Source organism: Pseudochaenichthys georgianus, chromosome 15 (assembly GCF_902827115.2).
Source record: "Pseudochaenichthys georgianus chromosome 15, fPseGeo1.2, whole genome shotgun sequence".
Lineage (NCBI taxonomy): Eukaryota > Metazoa > Chordata > Actinopteri > Perciformes > Channichthyidae > Pseudochaenichthys > Pseudochaenichthys georgianus.
This window is the reverse complement of record NC_047517.1, coordinates 10063341-10088124: the sequence shown is the minus strand read 5'-3', so window position 1 is coordinate 10088124 and position 24784 is coordinate 10063341. Positions and strand designations below refer to the sequence as shown.

The window sequence follows — 24784 nt, the reverse complement described above, 5'->3', positions numbered from 1 at the left end:
CCTTGCCCGTCAGGCTTCTACGGGCAGGGCGTCCCATAGACCTTCATAATGCCTATTTTAAGGTTCATTTGGCCATTAAAATGCGTTTTGATCTCATTTTATGCGAGTAATGAGTTTTTATTTCTGATTATTTGTGCAGTACATGTACATGATGTTTAGTTTGCTAGTTATGACGAAGATTACTTCATGAATGTGTACACATTCATGGTTGCTAAGGTGGTTGCTATGGACGCTGCAACAGCTCCCAGACCACGTGATCAACAACAATGGCTGTCATTCGTGTTATTCTCTGTGAAAATGCCTATTTTAAAGGAATGGTCCACTCATTAGATAATTAATCAAAACTTCAGTATTTAGTGAAACGTTATGTTTAAACCATACCCTGAAGAAATCAGCGATATTCCCCGGTAAATAATGATTTTATAGCTCTTTTTTATCAAGACCTGTATATTCTGTCTGGCCGCCGCCATGTTTGCCATTTTCAGTAGTCACGTGATGGTCGTGACGTCATCCATGCGTTCACTTTGTCAACACACGGAAACATGGTGGGGTATTTCAGTTCGGACTCGTCAGCAGAGGAACAAGTTTTGACCAATGTGAAGAGATTGGATGGGGGAATTCAGCCATACATATCAGTATGACAATACGCCACCCTCTGTCCTTAGTCCCTCACATCGTACAAGGAAAAACTTCCGAAGAAAACCCACAGTTTAAAGGGAACATGGGAGAAACCTCAGGGAGAGCAACAGAGGAGGGATCCCTCTCCCAGGACGGACAGACGTGCAATAGATGCCGTGTGTAAATTGAAAAGATAATACATTTGCAACATAGGTAGTCCAGATGTTTGGAAATGCATGTGTGTATAATGGGAAGATGATATAAGATACTATATGTATGCATGTAGTACCACCCTTGCTAGCGATTCCCTCTCTAGTTTAGCATACTCAGCTTCGTTGTCCCTGGCCATAGAATCACGATTTTATGGGGCCGGGAAAACTGGGGGGAAATACACACTAGCCGGTACTACGCTATATGGAAAGGCCACCAAAAACTGTCCTGGCCTGGACGCTAAAACGGGGCTAGCCGCTGCAATGGAAATGCGCTATAACATACCTTATTCTTACTCCGAGCACTACTTCTGCTCCTCCGTCGCTTCACACTTGCAGAGGGCGATTTCTCAACTGGCCGAACTGGTGTCCTGGTCGGTGATGACACCAGAAAGACCGATGGTACTGCATCTCCATTGAGTAATGGTTGTTCTTTAAATCCCATGTTATGTTTGATCATACTCTCAGAGTAGTCGTCCGGAAATGTGAAATGTTCGCTGCATACATGAGCCTGTAAATCTCTCGGTTCGGGCCGGCCACATTTCGCTAGCCACTGCCTCCGAATGTACTTCTTATGCCATGTGTCATGAGCATACCATTCCTTTAAGGTTCATTTGGCCATTAAAATGCGTTTTGATGTCATTGTATGCGAGTAATGAGTTTTTATTTCTGATTATTTGTGCAGTACATGTACATGATGTTTAGTTTGCTAGTTATGACGAAGATTACCTTACGTCTGTGAGGAAAATACACGGGGCTCAGAGCCTCGTATTTTTTAAATCTTTTTTTCCTTCTAATTTATTATTCTTTTCAAAATAACACACTGTTATTTACTCACCAATAACACAAAATTATCCTTGCTTTTATTTATTGGTTTAATTCCATAATCTCGGTCTTTTTTGGCGTTCGTCAGGAACTGAATTTAACAATAAAAATAACCGGAAACTGACGTGGGCATTTCGAGCGATTACCCAAGATTCTCAGCTACGCTGATTGGATGTTTTAGCCGCAATGCATGCTGGGGTTTGGTGTTTATATTAGATGAAATCCGGAAAACATTTGAAAAGACTAAAATAATACTTAATTCCGAGTGTTCTTGCTTTTCTCTTTGAAAGTCATCACATAACGGCATTGTAATACACGGTTCGGCTGCATTACATATTACAGATATGCCGTAGTTCTTTATTTAGAGAGCCCCGATGAGAAGACCTTTGGAAAAACTGAAGAAATGCCGCCGAAACTGAATACTTGACGTGGATCATAAATATATCAACAATTAAAAAACTTCTCAATTTCTCTTCACACAATACGTCTCCTTGCAGTATCAACACTAATTCGGCTGACTTTTACATTTGATATAATTCATAGATAGGTTATATTTACACCATAACGGTGCACAGCTGATATAAAAGGACTTGTAGTTTTTAAAGATATTACTGATTTGAATTGGATTGAATTTTGAATGTAAGAATGTAAATACTGAGTCTGAAATAGTATAGCAATATGCTGTAAAATGATGTGAAAGCATGAATAAAACTACACATCTTCAGATGTTGTACATACAAGTGTCTGTGTGTACCTTGTGTGCCTAGTGGTTAAAGCACGTTATTGAATTATTGTTTTTATGTGTTATATTTGATTAAAAAAATATTAAGAGTACATATACTTTCATAGGGGGAAAGTAGAAGGTCTGTGATAGAAATATAGAATATAAAAAATCAAGAAGATACTATAAGTGATCTCTTCAATAAAACAGTTTAGTGCAGGATGTACAAAGATATTAATAGGAGGAGGTGCAAAACAGAAAAACGAATTAACCTTTATTTAAACATTAAATAACAGATTACGGTCTTCTTTTAAATAAGAAAAAAACGTTGGGGGTATCTATCTACAGATAAATACAAAGTACTTAACGTCTAATATATTGCTTTCCTGCAATGTTAACTATGTTGAAGCACTTATTTTAACTGATATTATACATATGGATTATACTCTTATGTATGTAGATAGAATAAGAAATGTGCAGAATATGACAGTTTAATGGTGGAGGTACACACATATTGATAGATGTCTTGTAATGCACTGTTGAGGGACCTGTGACCCAAGTTTTTCATTCATTTCATAACTACACCGTAAGTTGTGTATGATATGTCAATACACCTTTAAAATCTTGAAATCTTGAAAGGGATGTGCAAAATAGCCATAATATATAGTCTTTAATTAACTATTAGTAGAGAATAACGAGTAATTAATATACTTTATTACTCGTTTCCATTAATGTCAATTGCAGATACATGTTTAGTCTTCTCAAGCACCAACTATCAAATATCTCTCCTGATTGTTGGCACTTGACAATCACCTTCCCTGAATTTTACTCAGGTGTAACTAAAGTCTGATTTAAGGGTTGTTTATATTTCACATCATTAATCAGAATCTGCAAAGTAACTCAAATAAGTGTAGTGGAGTAAAAATACCAGGTTACCCTCTGAATTGTAGTGGAGTAGAATTACAAAGTATCAATGAGCTGTCATGTGGGTATATATTGATGCTGCGCATTATGGACAGCGATTTTCACCCATTTATTAATTATATGTTTTACATTTGATAACACCAATGTGTTTAATACTGGCAACTTCTAATTGTGGGAAAAACGAAAACGTTCAGCAGAGACGTCCCATAGAACATTTTGCGAAACACAATAGTGTAGTGTGTAGTTCTGGGGGGGCGTTCGATTCCAGTTTTGGATAGTCTGGCGTGGTTTCGTTCCATTTCAAACAGCTGTTTGACGCTGTAACCTTGGCGCACTGCCACTCCAACATCCAATCCCAGACCTTGAAGAGTAATCACGGGGACTGTAGTCCTAAACGATAGCTGGGGATTCTGGGTAGTGTAGTGTCTTCGGCCATCCTAACTCAAACATTTTGACAATCGCAATGATGCTCGAAATGTCTCTTATAGGCCTACGTCTGTTTCCGGTTATTTTTATTTTGAAATTCAGTTCCTGACGGACACCAAAAAAGACCGAGATTATGGAATTAAACCAATAAATAAAAGCAAGGATAATTGTGTGTTATTGGTGAGTAAATAACAGTGTGTTATTTTGAAAAGAATAATAAATTAGAAGGAAAAAAAGATTTTAAAAATACGAGGCTCTGAGCCCCGTGTATTTTCCTCACAGACGTAAGGTAATCTTCGTCATAACTAGCAGACTAAACATCATGTACATGTACTGCACAAATAATCAGAAATAAAAACTCATTACTCGCATACAATGACATCAAAACGCATTTTAATGGCCAAATGAACCTTAAAATAGGCATTTTCACCGAGAATAACACGAATGACAGCCATTGTTGTTGATCACGTGGTCTGGGAGCTGTTGCAGCGTCCATAGCAACCACCTTAGCAACCATGAATGTGTACACATTCATGAAGTAATCTTCGTCATAACTAGCAAACTAAACATCATGTACATGTACTGCACAAATAATCAGAAATAAAAACTCATTACTCGCATAAAATGAGATCAAAACGCATTTTAATGGCCAAATGAACCTTAAAATAGGCATTATGAAGGTCTATGGGACGCCCTGCCCGTAGAAGCCTGACGGGCAAGGGGTCCGCTGTGTCCGCAATGAAGGTCTATGGGACGCCCTGCCCGTAGAAAATGACGGGAAAGGGGTACCCTGTACGTAATATAGCGACGGGGAGGGGCCCTGACCGTCCGTCAATATGTGACGGGATGAGAGTGAGAACGTGTTGCACACACACACACACACACACACACACACACACACACACACACACACACACACACACACACACACACACACACACACACACACACACACACACACACACACACACACACACACACACACACACACACACACACACACACACACACACACACACACACACACACACACACACACACACACACACACACACACACACGTTGTCTCAGGGTAATAGCATACAGTAAGAGGGCAAAAGCACACAGCTGTATAGAAGCTTTGGCACTGATGAAGCTTGGCAGATTTCACCCTTCAGTTCTCTTTGTAGAACAATACACACTGTGAGCAAGTGTTGCTGCGCAGCTGTACATTGTGTTTGTTTTCAAATGTTTTCTGCAGCTGATAGTAAAAGCTCACTCATGCATCCAAAGGTTCAGGTTAGTTGTATTTGTCCAGGTTTTAGGAAGTCTCTGACATTTCTCAATACAATGGTTGGAATGGGGTTTGTTGATGTCCTTCCCTGTAGTGTGTATAGGCTTCTGTGTTTTAAAATGGTCTGCAAAGGCTAATCCCTGTGTTCCCTCTCTCTCCTCTGAAAAGAGGTGCTGCAGCACAGGCAGTATGCAGAAAAGAAATACCTTTTTTTTTAAACAGAAGTCACAGAAGAAACACAAAAACCAAATATGTACCTAAAAACGAGCATAATATGTCCTCTTTAATTAGTTTAACAGCAACATCCCTGTCCATGTTCCCAGAGCACACACACGAAGGTGAAGCTTTTTTGTAAAAAGAGGGATATATCTTTTTGGGGCTAATCTTAGATACCCTACACATAACTGTATTTCATCACCTCACTGGTGCAAAAAAAGAAATCCTATATAAATCCAGGATTGCTATAAAGCAGTCCTGCTTATTGAACAGCAACAATTCACCCAGTCATATCCTGTATATCCTATGTATACTATATATCTATATATTAACAATAGATACAAAAAGTACAGAACTTAATGGAAAGGTATCATGCGGAGGACTATCTTCCGGACTACTAAATTCAGCTTTGAAAATATTTGAAAATAAGGTAAATGCATTCAGCACATGAAATCAATCAATCAATCAATGTTTATTTATATAGCCCAATATCACAAATGTTACATTTGTCTCAGTGGACTTCACAGTTTGTACAGAATATCAGTATGACAATACGTCCTTAGACCCTCACCGCATGTGAATATAACTTTGTTTCGTTACAAAGAAGGCTATACAGCACATCTTTATTACTCACATCAATGTTGTCATTGCCAATTGGGACCGAAACCTTTTTGACCAAGCAGCAAAAAGAAGCCAATAACCAGAGAACATGTCTGTAGTTAAGCCACTGTCAATCAAATCAATGTCAGTCAGATGAAGCACATTAGCCTTTAGTGTTACACTCTTAATCTTTTTACTTTGATCTTTGCACACAATACATCTTAAACACATCAGCCAAAAAGGAAGAGGGTACAAACAAAATGTTAAGTAATTGGGTTGCACTCATCCTTTACATTAATTACCTTGTTTAAAAAGGGTGGTTATACAAAATTCAAATTTCCTTCAATTGGAAAGTGGCTCATTACAAGATAATAATCAATGACAATAATTACTTAGGAGGTGCTTTTTACAGTATTACGGCTACCACAGATGAAATTGTTTTATGGATTTTTTGTCAAAGCACTTAAGATATTCATTGCTATCGGGATGTTAAGAGCATTCCATGGAATATAACAAAAAGTGTATCTCGAGCCGGTTTCTGAAACTTACCTACCCCACCTTTAAGGGGCCTTCGTAAATAGTGATGAAGTGCCTTAGCACACTCTGTACTGTGACATTCAGATATTTAGAGCAGCATGCTTTCGTAGCAGTAGAGCATAATATTCACTGAATGTGCGAAAGTGATATTTTGTCATACTATATAATGAAACTTTTTGCTAGCTAATTAGCACACGTTTCTTTTGATTAAACTGTAGCTTTAGTCTAATTTAGCTAATGGCATCATAATCATCTCGTACATTGTCATCCTCACTGACAAGCATGAGACACTTATTTTGTATTCTACATATGGATTGTAACGTTTTTGTGCAGAGTATCCGCCCTAGGAGAAACAACTAGACCTCAGATGGGAGCTAAGCTACTGTAACCCAGCCAAAGCTCTTCCACTGCTCTTGCTGATGTAAGGTTGTCGTACAGTGAGATGGATGAAAGAAGGCTGGAGCCACACGAGGACGATAACGCAAACGGACCGCAATCGTTATCAAAAAAGTCTTCCAACAGGCACCAGAAACGTGTCCGTTCACACGAGACCGCTCAAAAGCACTGGAGACGCTATAGTACATATGTCAGGCCTGTAAGTGGCGCTGTAGTCCTGCCACAAAAGCAGCGAAGAAGACTTCCCAAGCATGGTTGCCGTGGTTTCCCTTTTGTTTATTCTCCGCTGTGGACGCTCTGGCTCTTTTTCTCCCTCCCTCTTCCAAGGGACGAGGGGACCGTGCAGCAGTGTTTCGGTTAGTTTTTCTTTCGCCGGTCAACATGTCCGTTAAAGTTGAAATCTTCCGGACAAAATTATAAAAGTGCCGGTCAAAGGTCTTCTTTGTTATTTATTGAGTTTTAAAACAAATGAATAACGACTCTATATAATAATATAACAATAAAAAAAGGAGCCTCTCTTTTCCTCCCCCTCTTCTGACAGCCCAGCAGCTGATCTCTGAGCAGGAGAGGCGGGGCTATTGCGTCATCATTATCAGGACATGATCGTATAGGCGTAAACACGGAGCCTTTTGCCCCCCCCGAGCGTTTAGTTTGCAGATTTACCCATCTTGGGACCCATTATCGTTATCGTTTTCTGCGTTTCCATGTCGGCCTCGTGTGGCCGAACCGTCTATCTGATAGTGAACTGTAGCAGATACGACCGTTATCGTCCTCGTGTGGCCGGGGCTTAAGACTTGGGCTAATCTAACCCCATGAGATCAAAGACTGTTGTGCCCACATCTTTACTCAGCTCTGGCTCCACAGTGGCATCCCAAATCAAGCTGTTGCACTTGACAGGCGGGACAGAGTGCAGGACTCTAGTTGGATAAGAAGAGGACAATTATGTGCTTATATAAATGGTGCTCGGTGGTCAAAAATAAAGTTGATGGATAATGTGTTGTTAATATTGAATTGTTAATATTCGAGATCTATATTAACTAACAGTAAAAAACAGTAATATTTTTGTCGTTGCTGTTTACATTCCTTCTTAAGCAAATTCTAAAAAATACAATCCAAGCGGCATGGACAATTCAGAAGTGGGGGGGCTTGCTACTGAGCTTGAAACCTCCTCTGGCCCCCCTCGAAAATAAATATTCATGATAATACAGTTTTTGAATGTGTGACATCAAAGAGTGTGCTGTAACTTTGGCAAGAAAAACAAGATTGTCTTTCTTTTGATAATTTAATTTAATCAAATTGTGTCAAGTCATTGAAACAAATTCTGTCACTAAAACAAATACCAATCCTGTTTTGTGTTTTATTGTGGCTATGACTCTAGACTTGACAAAATATGTTGAAATCTTGGGCCGTCCCCTTGGTCTCTTTTTCGCCTTTTTAAATGTGACCTTTTTATAAAATAACGGGCCCCAGTACGGCCCCCCAGTAAAAATCGTCTAGAACTGCAACTGCAAAGGTGCACAAAAATAAATGGACAAAGCTAAAAACTGCATTTTAAACCTGACAACCTGGTCCTTGAGTCTTTGTTTTCGTTCGCAGTTATTAGCATGACATATATTTTCAAGCAAATGCACTGCCATACTACAGCAGCTACAATCATCTATCTGAAGAATCCTGTTCTATTCATTCTACCAACTGCCTCTGACATGGCTGTTTGAAAAAAAATTCTACATTTTTTGAAATATAGTCTAGCTATGTACTATTTATAGAAGACCCGGCATTCTCTGCACCTAAGTCAAGGCCTGTTGCATGGTGGGAAAGGAGATGGGTCGGAGGTGGGGCGCTTGAGGATACCGTGACCTAGATGACTGAGCTGGAATGATTGGCCTTGCGGCGCTCAACGTGCTGCCATACCAATGCTCCCGCAGGATCCTGGTGACACAAGATGCATGTCTCATCTGCCTTTGTTCTGTGGGGACGAGGTTTGGAGTGTTCAGGAATGTCAATTAAATACGTAACTACGAGCTTCTGCATCACAGCCATTGTTCTGTTTCTGAAATTGAGTGCATGCGGGGCATCGTAACATGCATCTATTTTAAGACTAAGACGTCACTACCTAATGTATAGCTGCAGAAATAAAAAAAATGGTTTTCTTTGCAAGTATTATTATTTTGCTAGATAAAACCGAGATTCTCAAATGCAACGTGATGCATTCAGCCTTTTCAACAAGCAAACTGCCCTGGGATAGAGCTGTCACTAATGGTTTGTTTGGTCATTTGTTTGCAGGGAATAGGTTCTTAATGAAACCATTCTAAACATTCCTCCATCTCTTTCTCTTCCTTTCTGTTTTTTCTGACTTTTCAGGATATTACGTTTCCAGTTCCATGGTTGAGGAGGGTCTGAAGTGGGAGAGTCGTCACCTTTTGCAAGAAGTCTACGAAAATGATTCAAAGCTCTTCCCAGAGCCGGAGAAAAACTGCACAGACCCAGGTAAGACTGAGACTGAGACCCATGCAAAAAAAATACATGGCACAAGAAGCTCTTATTAGTGTATGATACATACCAACTGTATATTACTGTAGAGTTGCCAATCTCTACTATGTCTTATCAGAGCCAAAGCCCAATATGCCACATTATATTTCTTTATTTCTTTTGGCCAAAATGGTGTGAGGTATGGCTCTTCTTCCTTATCTCTTTCTTTGGATATGGTTATAGACTATATAGGTATTCCCCAGAGAAGCGTAATGGGACCACTTGTGTTGTCACTATGCTGTTCCGTACTACTGCATGTTTTTTAAATGATTTTAACAAAGGAGTGGTGTTCACTACATATCAATATGCAGGCAGTGCTTTTCGAATTTCCAAGGTCCACATTTCTTCCAAATGTTCTTCTGTAGTAAGTCCCGGTGCTACAGCAGACACCTATTTTTAATCATAGGAAAAACGTTCTTTAAGGGCCGGTGGTAACTTTAAGACTATATAGATATATCTATTCTTTATATTATTACATAGCCTCAGCATCATATCATAACTTAATAAATAACTATCTCTGAAAGCTGAAGTCTAGGGAAATTAATTGCAAGCAGATATTCAAGTGTACAACACTTATAAAACATAAGGTCTGTGAAAAAACCACATGCATTAATGTATGTGCAGACACAAAAGGGCCAATCGCAGAATGTGCCCTAGCGACATCCGACTGGAGTTGACAGAGAGGGTCACATATTCTGTTGAAAATGCTGGCTGCATCTTAATTCTTGGACTTTTCTTGCTTTAAATGGTGGCTGATGCTAGCAAACTTGGCTCCGTGTTTGGCGTCGGTGTTGCATCGTAAATTGTATTCCCTGAGCACTGCCAATGCTTTGTAGCAGCAGCACACTGCATGGAGTATCAAATAAGGTCACCAAATAAGAAGCATTGTGGGACATGTAGTTTATGGACACCATACTTCTGTAAAGCAGCATACAGTTCTATAATAAGGAAATTATATTTTTTGTAAACTGGCCCGGGCCACACAAACTGAGTGAATTAATTAATTTAGCTGACGATTTTATCCATAGTCGCTTACAAATTATCAATACCATAGACATGCCATCAGGAGCAATATTGGGTTACCTATCTTGCCCAAATAGACTTAAACATATCCACTGCAGGGACTGGGAATCAAATCACAGACCCTTTGATTGTTGGACTTATCTAGCACCTCCAACAGGTCAATGCTTTTTATCATCCTGTAAAATATCAACACACACACACACACACACACACACACACACACACACACACACACACACACACACACACACACACACACACACACACACACACACACACACACACACACAACCATACACTGAAAATCTCAGGAGAGCTGTCTACAGAGAAGCTCAACTGACGGTAAAAAAGGATAGCACTTCCTCTGTGGAGCAGCTAAAGACAAACCGGGAGAGAGTGTGAGGGAGATGTTGGCATTCAGATGAAAGCGGATTAAATAAAACTTCTCCCGGGTAGAAATCCTCTTTTTTTCTACAATAGACGAAACGCTGCTGTCGTCACGCTGCTCGTATCTCCATGTGTCAGATCCCTTTGTGCGTACCAAAAGCTCTCATGTTGTATGTTTGTGGTGTGTGTGTTTTCCCCATGGCGCGGAGTGTGTGAGTGTTTTCCATGTGGAATCCTGGGGCTTTACAAGGCTGACGTCCTGCCAAGCATTCTCTTGTTCTATTTCGTATATGGCTTCGCCCTCTAATGGCGCGTTTCCACTGCAGGCCTCGGTCGGCCTCGCTCGGTTTGGTTAGGCCTTATTAGGCCCGGCTCACTTTAATGCTGCGCTTCCATTACAGTTTAGGAACTGGGGCAGTTACTATAGTAACGCAGTGTAGGCGGAGCCGTGACGTCATCTTCAATGAGAGCCCCATAAAAACAACACAGCCGTTAGCTCTTAGCACTCAGAGCTCACAGCTCCTCATATCTGTTCAGAAACTAGACAAAAGTTAAACAAGTACAAGCCACAGACTGTCTGTGTCATGGCGAATACAGTCGCTGGTTTATTTATGTCTGTATAGGCCGTTGTTGTGAGTGTGGACGGTCGGATCATATACAACGTTAGCTTAGCCAAGCTCCATTAAGAAAACAAGCATTTTAAAAGGGTGTTTCGCCTGCCGTCTGTCTCCAGACTTGTCAACGCATTAATTCATGGTTTTTACTAACCGGTATCAGTGTGTTGTTACTTCGGCATCATTTTGAAACGTGTATTACAATTAAATCACGGTCAAATATGTTCATCTTGTTGTAGTTGTTGCCCCCTTGCCAGCGATTCTCTCTCTAGTTTAGCATACTCAGCCTGACTCAGCCTGGTTGTTCCTGGCCCTAGAACCACCATTTAGTCGGGCCAGAAAAAAGGTGAAAAAGTAGCCCCGGGCCAAAACTAGGCCAAGTGGAAACGCAACCAAAAACGGGCCCCGCACGGCTCGGCACGCTTAAAGCGAGCTACCCGCTGCAGTGGAAATGCGCCATAAGGCTATCGCGATTGGGTTATCCCTCTGCGCCCCCGCGCAGCACTGAAAACTTGTAGTCCACGCCCACCCGCTAGGTGGGCCCCACCCTCGGGTGGTATAAGTAGGAAGGGGGCCCGGCAATCTGCTCCCTCTTTTCTTCAGCAAACCAGCACAGTTACTGAAGCACAGCAATTGAGAATCATCATGAGCAACAACTGCGTCCGTGATTGTCCCTCATGTGGCTCTGGGTTCATAATGAGTTATGACCAGCACAGATAAAAGCAGTATGCGAATCCTGCCTGGGGTCAGAGCACGCGTACGCGGCTCGAAACCAGCAGGTAGCATGCACACACTGCGCTCGTCTCCCCTCGGGCGACAGGAAGTGGAGAGCGGACGCTCTTGCTGCTGTGGCCGAGGAGGACGATTGGCCCGTCCAGGCTTACGAGCCCACGGACGGGGCCTCGTGTCCCTGGGGCCGAGTGCCGGGCAGGAGTCCGAAGAAAAGCAACTCCTGCCCCGCCTCCCTCCACGGTTCACCGTTCGGTTCTCCCCTGGACGGGGGAGACAGAGTCGGAGCAGGGTGCCAGCTTGGCGGCCGAACATGCTTTCCCCCTCTCCGTCGAATAACATCGCGCGGCTCTCCAACTCGGTGGGGACACTGGTAGAGCGGTCCACCACCAAGGCAGAGGAAATCAGCAAAGGCGGCCAGCACGGCGTCTGTGCGCGTCCGTCGCTGTCTCCCAGGCGAGGATTTCCGCGTGGGTGACACAGTTCCAGCGCCACCTCGGGCTGAAGTAGGCGTCTGTTACGGAGACGGCCAGAAAAGTGTTACTGGACGCTCCATTCAGCCCGGACGGGCTGCTCGGACCCCAGTTCCACGCCCTGGTGGAGTCCATGAAGACGGCCGCGGAACAGGCGGACGACATTCACCAGCATGTATAGCTGGCTCCAGCCGGCTGAGCTGCCACAGCGGCATCAACGCCCGCAGCAGCCGCGGCGTCAGCGCCCTTCTACGGCTGCAGGGGCTCCGTCCCACGTCTCCGCTCCCCCGCCACCCCAGAGACAGGGTCTTTCGCGGCTGCCACTAATCTGTTGATTAAGTAGAGAGCAGGGCTCGCTGTAGAAGCCTGCCGGTTTTAACCTATTGGTTTATAAACTGCAGAGCTCGCGGCATTCCTCTGTCCCAGATATGCCTCCTACACACGGTCATAATAAATCCACGAGCACCGTTATAACGCCTCGTGTGGACAGCATACACACACCTCTCATCCTCTGGGCGTGTACGCGCCTCATGATGAGAGACGGAGTGAAATGCAGCGGGTGGAAACTCCCTCGCAGCCCTTTTGCCTAAAAGTGCACAGACAACAGGCCACGGCTATGGAAGCAGCCTACCTCAATCGCCAGGGAGGAGTACGATCTGCGAAGCTTCTGAACGCATCCAGGCGGCTGCTGTTCTGGGCGCGCACACACGTTGCTCTCCATCAGAGCAATGTATATTCCCGGCGAATTGAACCGAGGGGCTCGCAGAGCGCAGCAGCCGTTGTATGCGAGGAGTATTGAGACTCAGACCTGTGTCACGCACACTGGCGCCTCAGTGGGATTTGGCTTGCGTGTTACGCGCACTCAAGCAAAGCCCCATTTGAACCTGATCAGGTTCCTCTTAAACTGTGTTCAGCCAAAGTAGTACTACTTTTGGCTCTATCAGAGAAAAGGGTGAGTGATTTGTCTGCTCTGTCTGTGGCTCCGTCAGCTCTCCGGATCCAAGGAGATGGCAGTTCAGCTGTTTTATGCCCTAACCCGTCTTCATGCTTAAGGTCATCACAACTCTTTTAGGTCAAGAGTGATCACCCTGGCTGGCTTATTCCCCCCTCCTCACAGGTCGGAGGAAGAAGCCACGTCTCATCTCCTCTGTCCTGTGCGCGCGCTGTCTTGCTATGTGGCGCGCACGGAGGCCTGCCGCCGTTCTCAGCGCCTGTTTGTGCATTATAGAGAGCGCTCGATCGGGCAACCTCTGTCTGCACAACGGCTGTCCCACTGGCTGTGTGAGGCTGTGTCGCAGGCATATGTCTCCTCGGGGGTGGAGCCCCCGGAGAACATTAATGCACACTCCACCAGAGGAATTCCTCCTCCACGGCTTTGCACGGAGGAATGTCAGTGGAAGATATTTACACTGCTGCATCTTGGTCTTCCCCCTGTTCATATATTCATTTTTATTTATCCTCTCTGACACACCCTGTACTGGGTGTCCTGTCGGAATGAGTGACGTCAGGGAACCAGCTGTGCGCCTCTCGGCACGCGGAGAGCAGCCCTTTTTCCCTCTTATAGGAGGGATGTTCCTTTTTCCTCTGACACACGGAGTGTCTGGTCAGAGTGAGTGACGTCAGGGATCCAGCGGTGCGCTCTCCTACTTGTCTGACACGCAGAGAGCTGCTGTTCCCCCTCTATGATCGCTGGGCAAGGTGGGACCTTCGTCTCTACTTTCTCACAGCGGCCGGTATGTATTGTTCCCAGCCTTCACCCCGTCGGGAAGATAGGCATTGAGGAGAAATATGAATCAAACTATAAATAGTAACTCCACATTTCTAATAAAGGATTTAATTATGAAAAATAAGAAGTGTACATTTAAAATAGAAAAAGTGACAATTACAGATGTTGAATATCTACTAGGTAAATGTAATGATAAACCACCAGGAGTGGATAATTTAGTTGGTACATTTCTTAGATATGTTGCTAATTTTGTTGCAGAGCCTATCTGTCATATTATAAATTTGAGTATTGATAAATGTATTTGCCCATAGACATGGAAAATAGCAAAAAATATTCCACGTACAAATAGCCATCCAATAAGTTTATTACCAGCATTAGCAAAGATAATGGAGAGAATAATTTTCAATCAAATACAAAAATACTTTGAAGGTAACAAACTTAATACTGTGTATCAACATGCTTATAGACCTGGCCATTCCACATGCACCACTTTAACACAAATGACAGATGACTGGAAGGGCGAACTAGATAATAGGAAGTTAGTGGGTGCAGTACTACTCGATTTTAGTTCTGCTTTTGATGTCATTGACCATTCTTTGTTGTTACACAAGCTGGAACAATATGGTTTTCATTTGGAAACGCTGAAGTGGTTAGAAAGTTACCTGACAAATCGAAGTCAAACTGTTTTTTTTAATGGAAGTCTCTCAAAGATGAAAACAGTCACTTGTGGAGTACCTCAGGGTAGTTGTTTGGGACCACTTTTATTTTCTATTTTTACAAATGACCTACCATTAGTGTTAGAAAAAGCTAAACTTGTAATGTATGCAGATAACTCAACAATATATTATGCAGCATCAACTACAAGAGAGTTGACAAATGTTATGAATAAAGATCTACTACTGATATCAGAGTGGGTTCTGCTCCTCACGTACAGAGCCCTGAATGGACAAAGCCCAAAATACCTCTGTGACCTCATTCATACCCAGACATCTACCCGCTCTCTCCGCTCCAGCCACGCTCCTCTTCTCTACATCCCCCGCACACGTCTCCGAACAATGGGAGACCGAGCCTTCTGCTCATTCGCCCCGCGCCTCTGGAACTCCCTCCCAGATCAGCTGAGATCTGCCCCTTCCACCGAGGTCTTCAAAACCGGCCTTAAGACCCTCTTCTTTCGGCAGGCCTTCGAATAAACTTTGAGCACGGTACACCTGGAGTACTGCCATTTTTATCGCTATCTCCGACTTTTATTTTTGTACTCTATTTTATATTTTATTTTTTGATTTCTTATTATTACAATTATTTGTGTTTTATTATCTCAAAGCGTATCAGTATCCCTTGTTGTGAAGCACTTCGAGATTTGTCTTGGCAGATGAGAAGCGCTATATAAATTAAATATATTATTATTATTATTAAATAATAAGTTGGTACTTAATGCCGGAAAAACAAAATCGTTATTAATAGGATCAAATCATCAGTTAAAAGGTGAACCAAAATTGCAACTACATTTAAACCATATTGAAATTGAACAGGTCAAGGAGACAACATTTCTAGGTATAACCCTGGATCATAAACTAAACAATCTAAACAAATTGATAATGTTGTATGTAAAATGGGAAGGGGTGTGTCACTTGCAAAATAATTGTAAAATATTTGCCTATGGATGTCAGCAGACAAGTTTTGGATCCTTTGGTTCTGTCGCAGCTTGATTATTGTTTGGTTATATGGTCTAGTGCTGCTGAAAAAGATTTAAACAAACTACAAGTAGCACAAAATAAGGCAGCACGATGTGCACTGCAGTGCTCCTACAGAACCAGAGTCACTGAAATGCTGGAGACACTGAAATGGTTAACTGTCAGACAGAGGTCAACTTATATTTTATTACATTTTGTCAGAAATATTACAGTGACTCACTCACCAGATATATTATCACAAAGGTTTATAGCGCAATATGCACAACATAACTATCAAACACGACATACAATAGAAGGAAGGTTTGTATTACCCAAATCTAAATCAAATATGGGACAGAAAACAGTCCAGAGCCGTGATCAGCTGGAACTCTGCACCGGTTCACATCATTCAGGAAAATTCTCAAGTACATTTCAAAAGGTTGCTAAAACATTATTTAAGTATTACAAAGTAAATTTGAACTGTGCCTGTGGCTATGTATGCATATATTATTATGTACACTTATTTGTATTTACTTTTGTTTGGCCTTAGGATGGCGATAATTGGATGACCATTTTAGTTTCACTTCATTTCACTGTAAATAGCTTGAAATTATGAGCTGTTTTGTTTTGTTTTAATTTTGTTGTATGTATGTTTATGTATGTTTTGAGTGTGTGAGGACCCCAGGATGAATAGCCAATGTTCATGCTAGTGCTAATGGGGATCCTAATAAAGACAATAAAAGACAATAGGCATGTTTTGCTATGTTCCAGGGACGGTGATGCGCCATTAGGCATGGCACAACTGGCAGGGGGGTGTTATTGAGCAGGTGTGTCTGTGCTTCCAGTGCCGGGCGGACCCAGTGGGGCGCAGACTACATCATGCTTCGCCCTTAACCCAATAGCGATAGCCTTAGAGGGCGAAACCATATACGAAATAGAACTGAGGTTACCTACTGTAACCCAGCTTCTATGAGTAAATGGCGCAGCCCTCTAAGCGCTGGGCCCCACTGGCTCTACGAATAGCTGAAGAAAAGTTATATTGTATGGGAGCAGATTGCCGGGCCCCCTTCCTACTTATACCACCCGAGGGTGGGGCCCACCTAGCGGGTGGGCGTGGACTACAAGTTTTCAGTGCTGCGCGGGGGCGCAGAGGGATAACCCAATCGCGATAGCCTTATGGCGCATTTCCACTGCAGCGGGTAGCTCGCTTTAAGCGTGCCGAGCCGTGCGGGGCCCGTTTTTGGTTGCGTTTCCACTTGGCCTAGTTTTGGCCCGGGGCTACTTTTTCACCTTTTTTCTGGCCCGACTAAATGGTGGTTCTAGGGCCAGGAACAACCAGGCAAGTTTTCAGTGCTGCGCGGGGGCGCAGAGGGATAACCCAATAGCGATAGCCTTAGAGGGCTGCGCCATTACTCATAGAAGCTGGGTTACAGTAGGTACCCTCAGATCTCATTGTAAACACACCGCCCTCAACTAATTCTGCACACACACACACACACACACACACACACACACACACACACACACACACACACACACACACACACACACACACACACACACACACACACACGCACACACAGCGTTCCTCCTGCCTGCAGTTTGGGGTCCACAGACACCGGATTGTGCAGTCTGCAGACTGAATTTGTACGGATGAGTTATATTTAGACAGCACATAGTTTATAGCCTGTTTCTGTTTGATTACGCTTTGTCTGCTGAAACACTAATTATCTTAATAGGGATTATTCCTGCTTTCCTGCACTAAAAGGGCCCTTCAAAAAGTGCTCCTTATGCCTCACTTGCTCTCTCTTTTTTATGCTATCGCTCCATTATCATCTGTTCAGCTCTCTTGTCCCCCCAGAGCACTCGCTGTCTCCTGCTTTTTTGTGTTTTTCTATCTCTCTTGTTCTTTTGTAACATAAAATCAGCAATTTCAAGTTTCAAGCCTTAAAGATACAGCACAAACTGAGGAGATGTACACACAAGCATCTTCCTGATGATGTGGAAACATTTGCACGCAATAATCCTTCAAAACAAATATTTGATCTGATGTGGAGAATGTCAATAATCTTAGAAACAGACAGAGTGGTTAATTTGAATTGTTTTATTTGTTCATCTTCCTGCAATATGGCATATATGGCAGCATCTGTCTCTTCAGCTTCCTGTCTGTAATTGGTCAGATCAATGGCACTTCCTCCTTTCCTCTCAGCACACACAGTATACAGACAGGGTGAATGCATCCATACACACAGAGGAGTACATGTACACAGACAGACTTATAAAGGCAAACACATGCTGGAGGACATTCAGATACAAACACACACACAGACACCCTTGTATGTGAAACAAACAGCTGTGCACACATTGTGTTTTTCTCTCAGCTCATGTCTGGCTTTGTCATTGTTCATCCTTCTAAGGTCAAATACTGACATACACACATTCAGCTATGATTTGGCATTATATCAGCGGAGTGTCTTGGATTAGAGATAATCATGTTTACAATTGCTGGCTTTCTCCTCTCTGCTCATGAACCGCAAAATATAAACTCTGCCGTATTGGCATTTCTGTGTTTCTCAATGTGTGTATGTGTGTATTTGTGCCAGTAGCAATGACCTCGGTCTGTCATTTCCCTCCGATTTAATAACCCTCCATCATACAACATCAGCATAGACAAATCTGGATGTCTGTAATGCTTGGGATCCAGCCGACTCCAAACTTGCATGTTAGCTTACAATGCTATATATCAGGTCTTAGTTAACCATAACCAATGATTTGATACAGTCAGATTTGAGACATGATATAAAAATGAGACATGATAAAAGAGTTATGTTTCTTTAAAGTTGAGTCATGGACTGGAGTGTCTGAGCAGTTCAGCTGACACATCTCAGTTTTACTCTTGGTTACATATGAAATATCCACACTAAATGACCATGTTGAAATCTAAAAAGGTCAACAATTGATCCAAAAGCCCAATAACACACAAAACCCCTCAGTTATGTCCAAATGAGGCACTCTGTTGTTGAAATGTTGTCCATATACTCTATAATGCTAATACATGATTATTTAAGCAGCTTGTGCTTATTATGCAAACATATGCAAGTTAGCATCCAGCAGCTTCCAGATGCTTTACATTCATAACATTAAACTTCTTGACCAGGATGATCCATTGGTTATTTTTGTGGTATGTGGAAGCTGTGGGATTTGATCGACACTTGTGTTTGTGATAACTTGTCTTCAAAACGCATGGTCAGTTGTCCAACAAATGTGTCTGAGCAAAAGGTCATAGTCCACAGAGGATCAGTCCCAATGCCAATGTTAACTTTCTGACCTTTGCTGCTGCATATCTACACATGTGAAATACAGTTTAAAAAATGTGTACAAAAATAGATCATGGAATCCAGGAATTGGAAACCCTGAAACTGCTTGCAAGATATCTCACTAGTGTGAAGTGCAAAACATTGTTTTAGCACATTATGCTAACAATATAGACCTTTGGATTGTTACCCATGGTAACACCTGCAGACATGTGTTAGACTTGTTGGTTTATGAGAAATGCTTAAGCATGTTGTATGTTCCTCCATCCTAAGATGTTTTACTTTCCAGTTAGTATTGTCAGTGCTGTTTCCTACTGCAAGTAAAATGCTCTGCAAATGTTAATTATTTTATGAACCCAGGCCCTGTCTCGCAGCACAGCATGTGTGCTGCAGGTTTTCCAAACATGCAGCTATTATCTATTTAATGGGACTGTTTGGCCTGTTTCCATTACTGAACACTAAGCCAGAGAGAACCTAAAAGGCACAGTGATGGTCTAGTTGGATACAGTTCTGACAGCTAAACATGACTAAAACTGGATTTAATACAACATTCAAAGCATTTCAGTCACAAGGAGAGGAACTTGATAAGTAAAAGTTTTAAATCTCTACTGTTCTCTATAGATTAAACCAGGGGTCTCCAACCTTTCTCCACCTGAGAGCTACTTTGAAAAAATGAAAGTGGCCAAGAGCTATTGCATCGCATCGCTTACATTTATTCACATAGCACTCATCAGTTGAATTAAGCTACTTTTGTGTGAAATTGCAATACCTAAAGCTTATCTAAAATCTTAACTTCACATCAAGGTCCAAGAAAACGACAATTTCTCACATATTAATATGGACAACATAGTAAGTACATCACTGAAGATTCACATAAATGTCCAAGAGCAAATTACAATGTTTTCACTTCTTAGTATGGCCCACATAGTAAATACATCGCCTTAATCACCACCTTGCAAGCATCTTATGGCACATGTGTAAAATAAGTACATTCACTCTATTTTACAGTTAGTGAGATGACTGGCGCTGCATGGAGTCAGTCTACCATACAGGTGTATGCTGGACCCACTTAGGTTCACTAATAGAGTCATTTACATGTTCATCAGTCGGTCTTGTTCTGTATTTAGATTTCATTCATGCCAGAAAAAGCTGCTTCACAAAGGGATGTATACAGAACCAAATAAAGCAGACATGTTCAGTGCTGCTTGGTGAATGTTCTTATAGTTTTCTGGGCATACAAGGCTCCAGAAATGTTGTGAGTTTTGCTGAGACTTAAGCTGAACATGATTTTGGAGATTTATAACCTCCATCTCCACAGGATTGACACTGAACAGTGCAGCCATCTTTTCTTTTTCTTCGTGTTGACATGCAATTATAAACCATAATAAATCAATTGTATAGGTCTAGCCTCCCTATATCTGTGTGTGACATTTTTCCATCCTCAAAAACAAAAAACTAATACTTCTGCAGTCTAGCTGCAGCTTCAAGCAACGGTCTTCTGTTAAAGAAAGGACACTGAATGTCCTGAATGTGGCATCACAAACATGACTTGAGTCTGAACACAGCAGACAACAGGAGTATTTACAACAGCATATACAAACAAAAATAGTGCATGTGGGTGCACACTTACATTCTCTGTCTTACTGTTGCATAAATCCCATGAATGTATGAGATTAAGTTAGCTTCATCATCTCAATCAGTGATTAAGTGAATAATAAAGTTTCTATCGGGTCACTGTCAGCCTGTCACTTTTATTAGTAGTTATTGTTCAGGGGGGGCGGGGCTTGGAGGAACGGAGAGGAGACGGTGATTGCGGAAGCTTTCCTCCTGCCTTCACAAACTTTACACGCGTATTTATCAACTGAAAATAGCAAGAGTGATTCAGAGCGGGTCATGCTGCCGTTGGTTTGACTGGTGCTGCTGGAGAAAGCAGACTGCTCCATGTGTGGTGTCGCTGTGCCGCTGTCACATCTGCTCCTTGATCTCTGCGTCACGGACCAATTTTATATTTGTGTGACAGAAACAATTCTAAAATAAAAACACTTTATTGTCCGGCCGCGGCCGAAAAATCAAGAAGCAACGTTACTACGCTATAATCGATAATCGAGCGGCGAGCTACTGAAAAGCTACCGGTAGCTCGCGATTGACGTGTTGGAGACCCCTGGATTAAACTAATGAACTGTTCCTGTTATATAACGGGCAATGACTGAATCAATAAATGAATAAATGAAGAAGAGATTAAGACACAGCAATTGCCATTTTGTGGATGCTAACATTCTAGCTTCAGAGCATTTATCTCAACGCACAACTGTTAGCATGGCTGTAACCTAGAGTAAACATCAAGGGCATGCTGAAGCTGAACAAGACATACAGGAAGTAAACAAAAGGAGGCAGCAGGAGACAGACAGGAAGTACATACTTTCAGGACCAACAGAGGAAGACAGACATGGGGTGTTTCTCAATGTCGAGGAGGCTTGCTTGGTACCTCTGAGTCAGGTCCTTTAGAAGCGAGGCAAGAATCCTTCCTAGCCTGGGAAAACGAAGAATTGTGGAACAGGCTAACAGGCGTGCGTCATATGCGAAGCCCCACCTTAAATAGAGCGCGATTTCTGACAAAGATTTGGAAATTGGTCCGTGCGCAAAGCATTGTGGGAATTTTAAGACAGCGGAGTCTACACATGTGCAGCCTCGAACGCCGGCCTCGGTAGAATTCCAAGTATGCTGGACATTGGAACAGTCCTTCGGCGGCACTCGATGACGTAGTATCCTTGAAATAGTGGCTCTGGAGCAGCTTTCTTCGACATTGAGAAACACCCAGGGAGTAAACACTTAAGGGAACAGAAGAAGAACAGACAGGAAGTAAACGCTTAAGGGAACAGAAGCTACATGTAGGCTACGAAGCTCGTGTGCTGACGATTACATGTGTTCGTCCCCATGCAAGTGTGCATGTAAGTATGTGTACGCGCGCGTGTGTGTGTGTGTGTGTGTGTGTGTGTGTGTGTGTGTGTGTGTGTGTGTGTGTGTGTGTGTGTGTGATTATATGAGTGTGTTTACTAAGCCATCTGTCACTCCAAGAAAGCTCACTAGGCATGTCAGATACTGCAGGCCAGCTAGGGGTGTGTGTGTGTGTGTGTGTGTGTGTGTGTGTGTGTGTGTGTGTGTGTGTGTGTGTGTGTGTGTGTGTGTGTGTGTGTGTGTGTGTGTGTGTGTGTGTGTGTGTGTGTGTGTGTGTGTGTGTGTGTGTGTGTGTGTGTGTGTGTGTGTGTGTGTGTGTGTGTGTGTGTGTGTGTGTGTGTGTGTGTGTGTGTGTGTGTGTGTGTGTGTGTGTGTGTGTGTGTGTGTGTGTGTGTGTGTGTGTGTGTGTGTGTGTGTGTGTAGAGGATGGGGGGCGAGGTGGTCTCTGTCACTCCATATCGCATCACTAGCACAACATTATCTGAGAGTCTGAGACAGGAAAGGAGAACGTTAGCAAGGAGAACCACATTATGCAGGATACAAAAACTATTTCCTTTAAATGTGATGCAGTTGGCTGAAAATAATCAAAATAAGCAAACATGGTTGATCCAAACACAGGTGCATTTAATAATACTAATTTAGTAAACAGTTTTACACCTTGTATATCTTTCGAGTAAAGTGAAAATGTTTCCCCACGTAATTTATCACATAGTTTGGTATCATTACTGCAGTTTAGCGCTAATTTTATTTAGCGTAAGCAAATAGAAAACAATACTGTATTACTGACAGAACATTAAGCATTGTTGCACACAGGGATGAGATAAATGTTTCAAAACACATTATATTTGTTGGACTTGATATAAATAATTTTCATTTTTACATTTGTCAATAATAGATTCACTTTTGGTACCGTGGGGGAAACTTCTGTAGCAATGGAGAGTCAGTACTCAGAGAGACACGAGGGGAGCAGGAGCTTTGATGGCAAACACTGATGGTTTATTTGAAGCTTAGGCTGGAGAATTCACAAGACATGTCACGGGCCACGGTTTGACCACACGGTTGAGATGCCACAATCAATTCTGAAGAGCCCTCCTGTAACTCCAGGTTTGAACTAGTTCAGAGAGTAATAATCAACATTCTTCAATAGATACACACCTTCCGGCGCAGACTGAAAACTCATCTCTTTCGACTCCACTTCGAGCGATATAACTATTAACAAAGCACTTATATACTAATAAAGGGCTAAAGCCAGTTGAGTAGCACTTGAAATGTTTTTGCTCTATGAAGCCTGATGTACTTATATGATTCTGTTTTCTTCAAGTTTGTATTTTGTTGGTCGAACGCACTTATTGTAAGTCGCTTTGGATAAAGGCGTCAGCTAAATGCAATGTAATGTAATAGATAGACTAAACGGCTGAGGACACTGAATCACATTTGTTGTCTCTTATGGCTCGGGGTCATCTACACCCAGAGAAGGATGTGTTCCAGGTGTCCCACAACAATAACTATCTCTGACAGAGAGTTGCCCAGTCATAAACTGGCAACATCAACAAAATGCTAGGGCAGCCCCTCCTTATGGGAGATAACGGCTGCTCAAGGTTGGTCAGCTGCGTCAGAGGGCAAAGGAGGACATGCAGGGCAAAATATTCCCCAACAGGTACCTTAAGTATATTTTGCGACTTATAATTGTGTACTTAACTAAAGAGGCCCTATTATGCACATTTTCAGGTTCATATTTGTATTTTGTGTCCTTACTGTGACATGTCTCCATGCATTAAAGTTCAAAAAGCTCTTTATTGTTATCATACTGCCTGTGCTGCAGCACCTCTTTTCACCCTCTGTCTGAAACCAGAGCCCAGTCTGCTCTGATTGGGTAGCTGACCGTCTCTGTTGTGATTGGTCAACCGCTTAGAGATGTGCTGGAAATGTCCAGTCCTTTAGCCCAGGGGTTCCCAAAGTGGGGGTCGCGAGATGATTACATATTATAATTTTTTTTTAAATTATTATTAATAATAACGTGTGCATAGATATTTTTCAGGCCATCTGTAGAATTTCCCCCCCAGCGAGGCTTCCCCCGTTGACATACCACTAGCACGTAGCACCGGAAATGTGAAAAGGAGCGTAGTTACATACGAACCTATATGAACCTCCAAGGAAACAATTGAATTGAACAGTATTATAAGGCATGCGCTGTAACCATTTGGCTACCATAATCTTGAGCATTCCCATCTTCTAACTTGGCATCTCACAATTTCCCCCCTTTCTGTTATTGTCCCTCGGTATCATACTAATTATTTTATCCAAGGTTAATTATTTTATTTTAACAATCTGTCATTGCAAAGTCTGGATAGCCGCAATTCATTTTTGGCACTGGTTGAGTCAAGTGCAATCACATCCCATAGCTAATCTAGTATACATCTGGGCAGTTGGTATGCAATACACAATAAATGTAACCTATGCGATTACTAGTCTTGTTCTTGCATTCCACTTTTCTGGGGAAAATGTAAAGCAAGAACATTATCTGAATACCATCTTTTTTTAGGATCTACGCTATGGATTTAGGTAAAATACTCTCCAAAGCATTATCCAAATTGAAATTAAGAGGACGTCTAATTAGTC

The 24784-nt window shown here is 42.3% G+C and overlaps 1 protein-coding gene across 1 annotated transcript in view; it reads left to right on the top strand.

The window, feature by feature from the left end:
• The window catches only part of slc24a3 (solute carrier family 24 member 3), a 149758-nt gene that overhangs the window by 45948 nt on the left and 79026 nt on the right, over nt 1-24784 (top strand). The window contains exon 2 of the mRNA XM_034100770.2: nt 9107-9232. Coding sequence (XP_033956661.1) covers nt 9107-9232 — 126 coding nt within the window. The remainder of the gene's footprint in view (nt 1-9106; nt 9233-24784) is intronic.